This window comes from Neofelis nebulosa, chromosome 18 (genome assembly GCF_028018385.1).
Source record: "Neofelis nebulosa isolate mNeoNeb1 chromosome 18, mNeoNeb1.pri, whole genome shotgun sequence".
NCBI lineage: Eukaryota > Metazoa > Chordata > Mammalia > Carnivora > Felidae > Neofelis > Neofelis nebulosa.
The window spans coordinates 41,180,871-41,195,300 of record NC_080799.1 but is presented as its reverse complement, the minus strand read 5'-3'; the positions used below and the strand labels follow the sequence as shown (position 1 = coordinate 41,195,300).

Here is a 14,430-nt window from a genome sequence, read left to right as displayed (position 1 = left end):
GGTGTATGTGGAATATCCCTTTTGGCCAAAAGCCAAGAGGAGCAGGGGAAATAATTAAGCTTCGCATGCAAAAGAAGAAACGCCATGAAGTTAGAATCAAGCCACCCAGGTGTTTATTTTGCACTAGAAATAGAATCCCTAATCCCATTTTCTTCCATAATACGTGAGATAACACAGAACATAAAATTCATCTGGTGAAGAATCAAATGTGTAGCATACCCAAATACCAGTGAGCTAACACACAAGACTTGTAAGGCACTGAAACTAAGGCTAACAGCAACACAGTCCATCATGAAAATATTTTGAGAACCACAATACATTTTCTGATGGTGGACAGTCTGGCTGACAGTTAACCTTCACTCTAGCACCGAAGGCCATACACTGTTCTGGTTTCTTTGCGCCTCTTCTGGCACAGAGCCCAGATCTCTGTCACCAGGAGGCTTCTGACAGAAAGTGGGCTCTCAGCCAGAATCCTGGGGGGGCCATGAGTGCAGGTTGGCAGCCCTGAGGGGCCCAGTCCATTGGTATACCTACACGTGTGTGGAAGGGAGGCCTTTCTGCCCTGGGGCGCCTCCACGTGGGGTGTGAAGGCCGGAGCGTGGAGTGGCTCGTCCGCCTCGGTCATCATGGCTTTAGTTTTTTGGGTCGTTTCCAGGTGTCACACGAAGAGTCTACCGATGGAAATGTGTGGGAAAAGGGACAGAAGAGGGGCATCGTGGTTGTCCGATCATCAGAGGATGAAGCGGATCCCTCACCCAGGGTGAATGACCATGAGAAGGGCTTGGGTGACAGGCTCAGCTCTGCACAGGTTCAGAGCCCGCACAGGGCCACGGAGGAGAAGACCCAGTGGTTCTGGGTGGGAGCCAGCTGGCCAGCTGGCTGCTTCCAAGAAGGTGGAGGGCCGGGCTGGGCCTACTTCTGCCCGGACACCAGGACGGCCAGCTCCTGAATGGACATATCCTTGTTGACGTAGCGCTCGTACTGAGCCTGGGTCAGCCGTCCTTTCTGCAGCGCCTCTTCAATGGAGAACTTCCTGCCAGACTTCCTGTCGTGGATCACGGAGGACTCCCCGCTGGGACCCTTCACCGAGATTTCCTCCCAGTCACACTCCTGGCTCCTGAGTTTCACGAACATGTTCCAGTCGATGAGGCCGGCCCGATGGGCTTCCTCTGGGGACAGCTCCCGGCCCGTGTCGGGGTCGATGACCACGATGGAGCGCCGCAGGTGGTTCTCTCTCTGCTCCCTCTTGACAGCCACGGAGCCCAGGCGCTTCTGCAGCTCGTCGATCTCCAGGTCTTTGTCTTTGGAGAGCCTCTTGAGGTCGTCCAGCTCTCTCTCCAGGGACCACAGCCTGGAGTCCAGGTTCGTCCCCGAGTCCGCCGTGCTGGTGGTTCTCAGGTCTCGGGTTTCTGTTGCTGCCATTTCCATTTCTGACTGGAGCCTCCGGGTCTCGAGCTGCAGGCTCTGCCGCTCCAGCTGCAGCCTGTGGTTTTCCTCCCTGAGGAAGTCCAGCTCCTTGGACGACTTGGAGTTACAGAACTCCAGCTCCGACAGCTTGGCTTCCAGCCGACTCACTTCTGCATCCAGTTCCCTCTTGCTCCGGCTCTCCTCCTCCAGGCTGCTCCTGAGCTTCTGGATCTCTTGTTCAGTGTCGCCCTTCTCCACCTGGACGCTTTCAGAGAAGACCACCTTCTCCTTGACCTCCATCTTCTCCAGGTTGACGAGCTGCTGCTTCAGGGTCTCCAGCTCACTCTCCAGGACCTGCCGCCGGTGCCTTTCTTCCTCCAGCTGGACTTTGAGCAGAGAGTGCTCCCGGGCCTGCTGCGGGTCCTGCTGCAGCACCACCTTCTGCTTGAGGGTCACCTTCTCCCGGGCCTCCGCCTCCTCCTTCTCCAGGTTGGCCAGCCGCTGCTTCAGGCGCTGCACCTCCAGCTCGGCCTCCCTGCGCGCCTGCCGCTCGCGGTCCAGCTCCTCGAGCTGGCGCTCCAGCTCTGCGCGCCGGCGCTGCAGCCGCCGCAGCTCCCCACGGAGGCTGTCGATCTGCCGCAGCTCCACCTCGATGCTCTCGGTGAAGGCGTTCACCTCGGCGCGCAGGCTGGGCTCCTCCTCGTACCTGACCACCTCCTGCTGGACCACCTTTTCCTTCACCTGGGACAGCTCCTCCTCTTTCTGCCTGATCTTCTCCTCCTGGGAGGCTCGCTCTCTTTGCAGATCCACTTGCTTCTTCTGTTCCTCTGAGAGCCTGGCCCGCAGAGACTCCACTTCCTCCTTGGTTTGGGGGTCTTCCTGGAACTGGAGGATCTCCTGGACCACCTCCTTGGTCTGCACCTGGGGTTTGGTGTCTTTCAGGGACTGGATCTCTTGCTTTAACTGGTAGATTTCTAAGTCGCACCTTTCAATAAGTCTCGTCTTGTCCACGATCTCCTCCCTGAGCCTCCGGAGCTCTTTCTCCATCTCGGGGTCAGTCTTGTACTTGATGACTTCCTTGGTCACCTCTTTGACCTCTACCTGGGGGCCCCTCCTCCTGAGCGCCTCCAGCTCACTCTGGTAGCTCTTCAGCTGCTCCTCGGCCCCCCGGTACTTGCGTTCCTGCTCCACGAGCTCCAGGCGGAGGTTGGCCACTTCCCTCTCTGCCTCGGGGTCCGGCCGGACAATCTCCCGCACTTTCTCCTGTACCAGCACTCGGGCATTTTCCTCCTCCAGGGCCCAAATCTTGCGAAGCAGCTCAGTCTTCTCCCTCTGGTTGGTGCGAGCCTTGGCAGCCTCGTCCTCACACTGGCGCTTGAGGTCACCGACCTCCCTCTCGGTCGCCACATCCCTTTCCACCTTGAGCACCTCCTTCACTGTGATCTTCCCCTCTGCCATGGCCCGCTCCTTCTCCAGCCTCTTCAGCTTGTCCTGGAGGAAGCTCAGCTCCTCTTCGTGCTCCTCCCTGCGCTTGCCCTCCTGCTGCCGGGCCTCCTGCAGCTGCCGGTACTCTGCCTCCAGCTGGGGGTCGTTCTGCAGTTTCACCACCTCCTTCTCGGTGACCCTCTCCTGGGCCCGCTCCTTCTCCTCGGCCAGGGCCGCGATGCGCTGCTGCAGGAGGGCTGCCTCTGCTTCCCGGGTGCCCTTCTGCCGCCTCAGCTCCTCCAGCTCCTCCCTCAGCTTCAGGACCTCGTCCGCCTGGGCTCGGTCCGGCTCGATGCGCAGGACCTCCTTGACCACGTACTCCTGCCCCCCGTCCCTGGTCTCCTGCTCCAGGGCACGTAGCCGCAGCCGCAGCCCCTCCAGCTCCTCCTGCAGCAGCTGGTTCTTGTGCCGCTCCTCCACCAGGGTCCGCTGCATCTGCTGGAAGCTCTCCTCTAGTGCGGGGTCCGGCACCTTCTTCAGCACTTCCTTCTGTACCACCGCTTCCTGCGGGCTCCGATTCTGCAGGGTCTGGATCTCCTCCTGTGCGCTCTTGACCTCCTTCTCCAGCTGCTGCCTCCGCTCAGTCTCCTCCTCCAGCTCCTTCTGTACCTTCCACGTCTCCTCCACCGCGGAGCCCAGGGTGCTACCTTGCGGGGTCTCATGGCTTGCTCCCACCTCCGGCTGCTGAGAAGGAGAAGACAGTGCATGGTTAACGCGCGGCCTGGCTTGTTCCCACCTGGTCGGGGCGCACCTCAGTCCCCCATGGAAAGGTCAGACCCTGTGACGCCCGAGGCTCCCTTGGTGTCGAGTTCACTGAGTTCCTGGGTTACTTTAGAAGATGGTGAAACAAATAGTTTAGGTTTTTTTGAACAGTAAAGTAGTTGACGACCACGGCAGAGCATCCCACCTCCGGTCCTGTTCCCAGAGGCTGTCGTCTTTGAGACGTACCTTTTGAGTGCATGCCACACGTTTCTTTTTCTACACAAGCGGTCGTCCCCTGTTCTGCACCCTGCTTGGTGCAGACAGAGGCTTCCACGGTGGCCCTGCTTCATTTTCCACTGTATGGACGGACAGACGTGGGCTTCTGAAAACAAGCTACCTGCCCTGGGGACCCAGCAAATATTTGCTGGATGGAATACGTGCTGCTTTCGTGCTCACGGAAGCGCTGGCTGGGCCACTACCTGCGCTGGTGCCGTCCGATAGCCAGGGACACTGCCACCAGTTCACGGACTGTTTTGTGGGAGCAGAATGAGCCTCATTTCTTACCTGCTGGAATAGTTGGAAGTAGAATGTCTGACCTGTAGGAGATCCATTACCTGTCTCAGGAGACTCAGGGCAAACTCCAGATTGTGAAGCCTCTGTCTGTTGATGGCGTTAACTTCAGTGAACTTGGCAGCAAGAGCCGCTTCCTACGGGAGAGCAGTCAGCAAACAGGAGTCAACAGGCTGAGCGGGAGCGAGCTGGACCATGTTTGAAAAGTCTGGCATTTGGGGATAGAGGGTAGCTTCTGGTCTCTTGCTACCTGGAGTTGAACTATAGTCTCAGGTGGTGGAGGAACTGGATTTAGAGCATGAAGGCGAAAGTCTGCATGACCCTGAGCAGGTCTTCCTCTCGGAGCCTTCACTTACTCATACGCAGAAGGAAGTAACCCCAACTCTCCACGTGTACTTACTTAGGAGGAGTCCTGTGGGAGCCTCCCAGATCGCTGCAGCAGGCTGTCTTTCCAGGTATATCCTCATCATTTGCCCGAGAACAAGTCTACCATCTGTTCTTACCAAACCTGTCTTACCTTACCGAGCACCCAGGAGGGCTCTCGGCCCCGTTTCCCTGTTGGGGTGCATCTCAGAGGCCTGTGTGCCTTGCCTCCCCCAGGGCCCGCCTGCACCGCTCACCTCTTCCCTCACTTTGGCAGCGGGGGACTGGAGCCTGGCTCTCTTGGTGACGTGGCTACTCCTTCCATTCTCCAAGTCAAGAAGGGACCTTAGTTTCTCTGCTTCTAACTCATAGTCCTGGGTGAGAGAGAGACATGGTGGAGGGCAGACAACCGCAGTAGAGACAGAAGTGTTCTTCTGCCCCTCGTAGCGGACTGCGGAGGTCTGCACAGCTGCGTACTGTAGTAACGGCCAGGAGGTGCTGACAACCATCTACATGCCGGCTGTCCAGAGCTGTGTCCCTCAACAACCCAGGACATGACAGAAAGGCACGCAGTGCCCTCCCGCCCCAGACGGAGCCCCCTCCGGGCCCTGAGTGTGGCGCTCTGCTCTCTCCCCACAGCACTTGAGCCGGTTCTCCTGCTGCCTCGGATCCCCTTTATTCCTTTGCTGACTCCGTAATCCATCGGCCATGTAGGGTATTTCTAGTTTTTTTCTTTTGCTATTGTGAATAATAGCTGCTGCTACGAAGATTTTTTTTATCCTCCATTGTTTTGTTTTCCTTCTGGGATAAATTCTCCCTGTTTACTGCTTCAAGCAGTAGCAATCCCTTCTCTGGTGTTCAGCGTCTGGGACACACTGTTTTCCTAAAGGGCTGTGCCCGCTCCCAGGGCTGCCTGCAGTGCCTGAGGACGACCCCCCCCTCCCCCCCCCCACCCAGGCCTAGCCCTTCTCTGTCCAGCCCTCCTGACAGGACGAGGCCCTGCTGTCTTGCACTCAGCAGGAGCTTCCCGGCTCACCTTGACAGCTTGCTGGTACTGCTGGGAGGAGGTGCAGACTTTCTGGACTTCCTCTTCCCTTCTTGCTATCTCATCTAGCAGGTTCTGTAAAACAACAGAGACTTTTAAAATAAAAAATTAAACAAACCAACAAAAACAACCCTTGACAGAGTAGCTGGATTCCTCAGAATCTGAAATTCAACTTCTGTAGTACAAAGTTTCATGAACGGCTTCCTTGTATATAGTTGTTTGTCACAAAAGGCAATTCTCTGACCCTGTGAAGAAGGGCCAGGAAGATCATTGTCTTTGCCAGGAAACCAGTATTTACGGAGTGCTTCAAAATGTCAGGCACTCTTCTAATATCTTCGATCTCATTTTATCTTGAAGTTGTCCTGTGAGGTAAGTGCTATCATTATCTCCAGTCTACGAGTAATGAAACTGAGGCATAGTCACCTTCAGTGACTTGCCCACAAGGACATGGCCATTAGGGTTGGAACCTGAGTTTGAATCTAGGCTGTTGGGGTCCTGTGTCCCTCACTCCCAAGACACTGCTGCCTTCCAGCCAACCAGGACTCTGAACTTTGGAAACGGGATTTTTTTTTTTTTTTTTTTTTTTTTTTTTTTTTTTTTTTACCACGAGGGCTCCTCATGTGTTGCTGTAGCCATTTGCTCATTCAGCCAGCCTATGTGGACTGTCCACTCTGGGCCAGGCCCTGTGCTGGGCACTGAGGCAGGAGCGAGGCCATTCTTGTTCTCAGAGTTAGGTGCTGGCAGCCAAGCAGGGCCAAGGTCTTAAGGGACCTTGCCGACCTCCAGCAGCCCCCATGCCACTGTAGACCTGTGAACACGGAGGCAACCGCCTTACCTTCTGATTCTTCAGCTTGGTCTCCATCTGGCTGAGGGTGTCTGTCTCCTGGGGCTCATAGCTGGGGATGTGGGACAAGAACTGGAGCACGTGGTCATAGCTGCTGCGGTAGTCGTCATACGCGGCCCTGGCGTTCTGCAGGCTCTGGGCCCTGCGGAGGAAAGCCTGTCAGGCCTCTGCCGCAGTCAGAAGATGCCTCCTGTCTCTTTTTAAAGAAGTCCTCTTTGCTCATGTTTTAAAAGCAGGAGGGATCAAATATAACCTAATAAAATAACCTAAACATTGCTCGAAAAGAGAGCAGTTGAGGCACCTAGGTGGCTCAGCCGGTTGGGCGTCCCACTTTGGCTCAGGTCATGATCTCACCATTCCTGAGTTCCAGCCTCGAGTCGGGCTCTGTGCTGACAGCTCAGAGCCTGGAGCCTGCTTCAGATTCTGTGCCTCCCTCTCTCTCTGCCCCAACCCACTCTCATTCTGTCTCTCTCTCTCTCTCAAAAATAACATTAAAAAAATATTTTTTTAAAAAAAGAGAAGAGCAAACCTAAGCAGCAGTAGGAAATAACGAACAGATGCCCATGAAAGAGAACAGCAAGAGAGAGCAGTGAATTGATAGACCTCAGAAGAATTAGGAAGGAAAAAGAGGATGTATATACAAATAGAATGAGGAAAGGTACAACATCAGGAATGGGGGCGGGGGACATCCCCTCAAAAAATCAGACAGAATATTAAGGACAATTTTATGCCACTAAGTTCAACTACGTGATGAGATGGACAAGTTCCTTGAAAGACACAAGCTACTGGACCTGCCTCCCAGGGCAGATGGCCCAGAAAAGTCCAATACCAATTAAAGAGGCTGAATTTGTAGTTAACATGCGACACACAAAAGCCGCTTGCAGGCCTGCATGGCTGCTCCCCTGGTGAACTGTACCCAGCACCGAAAGAAGTGCGAGCAGGATCTGTTCTACAGGAGCTCTTCCGGGAGACACAAGAGGAGGTCACACTTAGGGACTCCTGAGACCAACAGGACGTAGGACAGGAACAAGCAAGACGCGGTATATGTGCTGTGTTGTCACTGATGTCACCGCCCCCACCCCCCCGCCCGCCAGCTCCTCAAGAACATTTCTGGAAGTGTGCACAAAATGGTAGCCATGCCTGCCTTGGGGTCGGGGCTGGTCGTTGTAATCACCTTGAGGTTTTTACTGCGCACATGGATTGCTTTTTCCAAAATGAGAAAATCGAGAAAGCAAACCACTTTGCAGCAGCCTCACAGCACACGAGCTCAGCGGAGGCTGCTGCCCGGCCCGGCTGCTCACCTGAGCTCCACCTGCTGGCGGAGGTTGTCGGAGCGCTGGGCGAGCCTGTGCGCCTCGGCCTCCTGGCGCTCCAGGTCCGGGCAGTGCTCCTGGAAGCGGCTGGCCAGGGAGCTGGAGCAGCGCTTGGCTGCCTGCAGGTTCTGCTCCACATCACCGAGCAGGGACTCCTGGGCCTGCAGCGCGGAGGCCAGGGCCTGTCGGGGCGGAGAGGCAGAAGGTGGGCGCTGTGGTCAGAGCCCCGGGGTGGGGGGGTCAGGGCAGCACCACCCAAACTGCCTGAGGCCTGTGGCTTTGGGGGTGGGAAGCCTGGGTGGGGGGTGGGGAGGAGAAGGATGGGGGTTTTGCCTCTGTGTTTCTCATTAAACGTGGTGGTCATCTCTGCAACGTTCTGTTCCGTCGCCGGGAACACAAGCCGGAAAAACTAACGTGTAAAAACCCTGCAGGAAGCAGCATGTGCCCAGGACGAGAGTGGCCAGCTGCTTTCCAGCTTTAAGGCCTGGGCAGAGGCTGTCTGAGCCAGTTTCCTTGGCCCTGAGGTGAGAATCTCAGCACAGAGCGAGGATTCTGTGGACTGGTGTGTGAATAAGCAGCCTCCTAAGGGCCCACGGACCTGTGTGCCCTCAGGAGTCAGGCAGGCAGACACGTGAAGTGGCCCCGTGGCAACTGTGCAGGTAAAGTAGACGCTGGGGGTGGGGGGAGCCACGCGCTCCCAGAGCATGCGGGCCCCGCAGGCTGGATCTGCTCTCCCACAGATCCTGGAAATCTGGGCGGATTATGCAGATACTGGCCCCTGATTTCCACAAGCCACGCAGGTCCCAGGAGTAGCTGGGATTTATGCCACAGCTCTCCAGCCGCAACTTCTGACTTGGCACACCGCAGCCTTTCAAAACCTGGGGACTCAATGCCCTGAGACTCGGGGCCTCCGTCCCCATCTGTTCAGAGCTGGCAGGCCGGGGGCACCTGGAGAGAAAGGCTCCCGAGGCCCCTGTCCCCAGACTCACCACCAGCTCCTGCCTCTTGCTGTCTAGGGCCCGGCTGCCCTCGGGCACCGTGTCGTCTTGGGTCAGCCGGGTCTCATACTCGGCCAGCGCCTCCCAGCCCTGCCGCAGGCTCATCTCCAGGCGGTTGGCCACGTCCACCCTGACAACATGGGTCAGGAGTGAGGGGTGCCCATCTGGCTCCACGGTCCCACCCGACCTGCCCGCCACCCGCCCACCACACACTTCTCCTGGGCCAAGTCCAGCAGCTGCACCAGGCGCTCGTATTTGCGGTTGGTGTCGTCGACCCGGGTCCTCAGCAGAGGTACGCCTCCGCTGCCCGGGAGGGCCTGCATGAAGTCCTGGCACTCAGCCGTGCTGCATGCCTTCTCGGGCTCGATCCGCAGCAGCTCATTGGTGATGTTCTGTGGGGACCAGAGCCCCTGAAGTTGGCCACAGCCCAGCAGCCCCCTTCCCTCCAGGGGCCTTGTGGGACAAAGGAAGCAGCTGAGGAAGCCTGAGCCCTCTCTGGGGAGCCAGCCAGTAATGAGCACCCCGGGGAATTGTGACGCAGGGTGTGTGACAACAGACCTCCTGTTCCATGCACGTCACGGGGATGATTTCATCCATCTTTGGGGGCGACCCCATGAGGTGGGGTGCTTTTTCTCTCCCCATTCACAGGTGACCCTATGACCGCTTAGGAAGGGATGCGGCATGACGTGGCCACTCCCCTACCCCGTGCCCGTCGTCCTCTGGCCTTGACTATCTCTGAGGAAACTAAGGCCTGGGCTTGAATAGCAGGTCTGCGGTCAAGCAACCAGCACGCGGCTCCGGAACTCCGAAGTGGCGTGTGGCCCCATGCAGCTGGGGCCAGTCACTAGTGTCATCAACACTGCCACAAGCCCACGAGCGGCAAGCTGTGTGGGGGCAGCGTGAACCTCGCCTGCCCTTTCTCCTGGGGTGGTGTCTGGGGCACCAGGGCTCTGGCACCTCCTCGGTCATCAGCCTAGCACAGCTCCCCTCACCGCCATCACTCAGAACTTCTGGTGACATGTGGCAGGTGGTCCCCGTTGAGCACCAAGGCCCCCGTGGGGATGAGACCAGTCTGGCAGTACCTTCAGGTCCTTGGCCCGTTCAGCGCTGTCCTGCACAGCCCGGCCCTGCTCCAGCGGCGGCCGGAGGATCCCCGTGATAGCCTTCTCCTGCCGGTCCAGATCTCTGGCCACCTTGTCCAAGCCAGCCAACAGATGCCGCCCCTGGTGGTCAGAGGCATCTGCCAGAAGGAAATCGCAGTCAGGTGGCAGCGGGGGGTTGGGGGGAGCAAGGTGCAGGGACAGGGCCTAGGAGACCAAGCGGGGCCTTCTGGGGCTGCCCCAGCCTCCCTCACCCCTGCCTTGCCTGTCCCCTGCCCTTCCAACTGAAGCACAGACGGCCCAGAGCCTGGGACAGTGGCCCTGGCACCAACCTCCAGGGCTCTCTGCCTTCAGCACCTCATGCCGCTGCTGGAGTGCGTTCCTGCTCCTGGCCGCCTTCTGCCGCACGCTCCGGTACTGGCTGCCCAAGCTGTGGGTGCAAACATGGGCTGGGGGCCTGGGGCAGCCCACTGCCCCCTGTGCTTACAGACCCGGGACTCCAGGTTGTGGCTGGGTGTGGCCCAGAGGAGTCATGAGGCTCGTGGAAGTGGTTTGAAAAGCTAAAACCCGGCAGACATGGAAAATTTGCTATAATGCGGCTCTTTGCTTCTGGAGGCCTGGCATCGTGACTCAGCCTCTTTTCTTTTCTTCATACCAGGTTTTACTACCTAAAGTCATCATTTGTTCCTTTGTCTTCCCCACCAAGACATTACTCCTGAGGTAGCAGTACACAGTAGGTGCTCAGTAAATACGTGCCGAATGGATAGATGAAGGCATTCCTGAATCACTCATTTAACAAAGGGTTCTTGGGTACATACTTTGCATGCACCATGTACTGAACGAGGCCCTAGAGACAGTTAAGTCCCCAGGAGCCCCTCCCCACATGAGACTGACAGGGTGATGATAAGGGGCAGAATGTGCAGTGGGAGAAGGTGCTGGACCCAAGAGTTGGCAACGCTTTTCCTGGAGCCAGGGTGGAGGGGAGTAAGCTCTTCACAGAAGAGGTAACCAAGGAGCTGTCTTAATTCAAGAGGCCTGAGCCAACCAGACCTCGAGCAGGTGTCTGGGCAGAGAGAACAGCATATGCAAAGGCCCAGAGGCACCTGCAGAGAAACTGCTCACTGGCTATGCCGCCTACAGCCTGACGTTCACATGTGGCAGGTCAGCCTGGCCAAAGGGGTCTGCTCCTGTCCCACTTGAGCCCCCAAGGAGGTGCAGGTGGGGGGTGGTAGTTGCCTCCTGAGGCTGAGTCAGGATGCCAGGGCTGTGAACGGGGCCTGAGGGGCCCAGAGGGTGGGGCCAGTCCACGCTCGTTCCCCGCTTGGCCTTGTTACCTCTCTGCCAGAGCCAGGGCCTCGGGGTCAGTCGGGGGGATTACGAAGCAGACGGCGGGGGCGGTCAGCTTGTTGCCTGTGCTGTCCGTGAGGTCCCAGCTCTCCCCGTTGTTGCTCTGCAGGGTGTAGCTGTAGCCCCGTGAGATGAGGCCCTGGCAGGGGCAGGCCAGTCAGAAGGCATGGAGAGACCTGCCCTGGCCAGTGACCAGGGGCCCAGTTGCCATCTTGCCCCACCACCCGGGTCTTAGCCCATCTCTGTGGCCCTCCCCAAGACATTTCAGCATAGAGACTAGGGAGGGTGCAGCTGCACGGGGATGTGTTAAATTTGCTGTCTCAACATCTGCCTGGGTTTCCCTTTGGGGAACCCCCCTTCCCATAGTCCCCGACTACTCAGGCTGGACATGTGGCTCAGGCCTGGCCAATGAGAGAATGGCACCTGCCAGCCACAGTGATTGGTTTAGGCAGGACGCAGGACTTAAAGCTGGTAGAACAGAAGACCAGGGCAACTGGTGGGCTTCTGCGGGGGACTGGTAGAGTGACCCCAACCACAGAGATGGACACAGGTTCCTAGAAAACACTGGTGTGAGGCCCTGAATCCAGCCTTAGAACTCCTGAGACCTTTCAGTGACACAAAAGGGGCAGCTCTGGGCCCAGCCCGCCCAGGGCTCCAGGGGCACCGGTGCAGCAGCTCACCTGGTCGCCCTCAAAGTCACAGAGCGCCTCCACGGGGATGGGCTTGAGGGGCGTCTCCCGGCGGTACTTGAGCGGCACCACCTGCTGCCCTCGCTTCTGCAGGCCCCGCACCACATGCTCGTACTTGTCCAGAGCCTTCTCCTGGTCCTGAATGCAGCAGGGGGAGGGCCGGGGTGAGACACGGCCTTCCCCAGGCCAGAGGTGCAGGGAGGGGTGTGGGGAGGCCCTCGCTAGGCCCGTCACTCACGTCCAGCTCCCGCAGCAGCAGCTCAATCTGGTACTGGTCCTTGAAGTCAGGGCTGTATTTCTGGTTCAGGTCTGAGTCCACCTTGCACAGCAGCTCCTGAGCAGCCTTCACGTCCCTGTGGAACTAGGGGACACCAGATGGCCCTCTTACGGACACAATCCGGCTATGGCTGCAAGCTCACCCCCAGGCAGGGCCGTCCCTGCCCCACTCTCCACAGCTCAGAGACCCCCCCTCCCCCAGTCGGCTTCCGGGTGGCCTCTTGGACCAGGGCCCCTCCCACCAACCCCCATGAGGCCACCTCCAGGACGTACTAAGTTTTCATATATACATACCGTTAAGCTTTCGGTTCTTTTCTGTTCCATTCCTCTCTTTGGGCTAGGGACACCCTGACTTAAATGCTACACTTTTTTTTTTTTTTAATATATGAAATTTGTCAAATTGGTTTCCATACAACACCCAGTGCTCATCCCAAAAGGTACCCTCCTCAATACCCATCACCCACCCTCCCCTCCCTCCCACCCCCCATCAACCCTCAGTTTGTTCTCAGTTTTTAACAGTCTCTTATGCTTTGGCTCTCTCCCACTCTAACCTCTTTTTTTTTTTTTTTCCTTCCCCTCCCCCATGGGTTTCTGTTAAGTTTCTCAGGATCCACATAAGAGTGAAACCATATGGTATCTGTCTTTCTCTGTAGGGCTTATTTCACTTAGCATCACACTCTCCAGTTCCATCCACGTTGCTACAAAAGGCCATATTTCATTCTTTCTCATTGCCACGTAGTATTCCATTGTGTATATAAACCACAACTTCTTTATCCATTCATCAGTTGATGGACATTTAGGCTCTTTCCATAATTTGGCTATTGTTGAGAGTGCTGCTATAAACATTGGGGTGCAAGTGCCCCTATATTGCTACACTTTTTAAAGTCCCGATACACAGAAGACAAGCCTTGCCACTTTGCTCTAGAAATTTCTCCTGTCCATTTTCCAGTCCATCCACTCTGAAACCGCTCCTGGTCAGCTGTCCTCTGGGATGTGACCATGAACAGGACTTAGGGATCCCTGTGAAGCTCACAGCCCAATGGGGGTCTAGACACTGAACCAGGAGTTACAGGAATGCCACCTGAGTTCCAGAGTCCCCAGTCCTCAGAATCAGGTGACCAGCTCTTGTTAAAAATACACATTCCTAGGACACCTGGGTGGCTCAGTTGGTTAGGAGACCGATTTCAGCTCAGGTCATGATCTCACAGTTTGAGTTCGAGCCCCACGTCAGGCTCTGTGCTGACAGCTCAGAGCCTGGAGCCTGCTTTGGATTCTGTGTCTCCCCCTCTGTCTATCCCTGCCCTGCTCACGCTCTGTGTGTCTCTGTCTCTCAATAATAAAAAAATGTAATAAAAAAAACCACATTCCTATGGAAATCAGACAGTATCCACCAACGAGGAATGGGGCAAACACAGTGTGGTCTGCCTATACAATGGAATACAATTCAGCCATAAAAGGGAATGAAGTTATGATTCATGCCATGACATCGATGACCCTCGAAAACATGAGGTTCAAGCGAAAGAAGCCAAAGACACCAAAGTCCACATAACATGTGAGTCTAGTTTCACAAAATGTAGACTAGGAAAATTCAGAGAGAAAGAGCAAGGGGGCTGGAGGAGGGAGAACGGAGGGGTTGTTTCATGGGTGCAGACTTCTTGTCTGGGGGTTCTGGAAACCTTTCCAAGGTGAAGGCTGCACAACACTCTGAATGTTAAGCCACTGGACTGTGTCCTTAAAAGCGGCTAAGATGGCAAATTTCACATTATATATATTTCATCAAAATGAAAACCCCACACTCATTCCTGAGCTGGTCAATCAGATTCTCCAGCCCCGTCTGCCACGGAAGACAGACCAAGGCCCAGCAAGCTCAGGGGCACACCCACGTATGCCATCAAAAGCAAGGGCACTGGGAGGCTCCCGGAGGAATCAGAGCTGAGGCCACAAGTAAGCCAGGTAGGCACTGAGTGCTCCCAGCAATGGTGCTTCAGGGCTGGCGGGGTACCTGGTGGTAGTCTTCCATGTATTTCAGGTGACTCTCCTCACAGATGAGCAGGTTCAGGTACTCCTTCCAATCTGCGTGCACAGCCTCCATGTGCGCCTGCCAAGACAAGGCGGGGGGGTGGGGGGGGGGCAGGTCACTGCTTGGCAGGGTTCTGGACCAGAGAAGGGTGGGGAAGGGGGCATCTCCCTGGATGTGGCTCCCACAGAGGCACCTAGCTTCTTCTTGGGCATGGGAGGAGAGGGGACATGGTGAGGAGCCAAGCAGGGTTGCAGTGTTCGGGTACTTGGGC

At 56.6% G+C, this 14,430-nt stretch overlaps 1 protein-coding gene across 2 annotated transcripts in view; it reads right to left on the bottom strand.

Annotated features, from left to right (window-relative positions):
* Nucleotides 1–90: 90 nt before the first annotated feature.
* The window catches only part of PPL (periplakin), a 47,569-nt gene continuing 33,229 nt past the window's right edge, over nt 91–14,430 (bottom strand). The window contains exons 9-22 of one of the 2 annotated variants that reach the window (XM_058710705.1): nt 14,142–14,237; nt 12,102–12,224; nt 11,855–12,001; nt 11,162–11,313; nt 10,160–10,257; nt 9,810–9,967; nt 8,941–9,119; nt 8,719–8,857; nt 7,718–7,911; nt 6,408–6,558; nt 5,564–5,647; nt 4,785–4,901; nt 4,209–4,301; nt 91–3,573 (exon numbers count right to left, since the gene is read on the bottom strand). In XM_058710705.1, the coding sequence (XP_058566688.1) occupies nt 913–3,573; nt 4,209–4,301; nt 4,785–4,901; nt 5,564–5,647; nt 6,408–6,558; nt 7,718–7,911; nt 8,719–8,857; nt 8,941–9,119; nt 9,810–9,967; nt 10,160–10,257; nt 11,162–11,313; nt 11,855–12,001; nt 12,102–12,224; nt 14,142–14,237 (4,392 nt within the window). In that variant the 3' untranslated portion in view covers nt 91–912. Of the gene's footprint in view, nt 3,577–4,208; nt 4,302–4,784; nt 4,902–5,563; nt 5,648–6,407; nt 6,559–7,717; nt 7,912–8,718; nt 8,858–8,940; nt 9,120–9,809; nt 9,968–10,159; nt 10,258–11,161; nt 11,314–11,854; nt 12,002–12,101; nt 12,225–14,141; nt 14,238–14,430 lie in introns of both variants that reach the window. The other variant, XM_058710704.1, reaches the window with a different exon arrangement.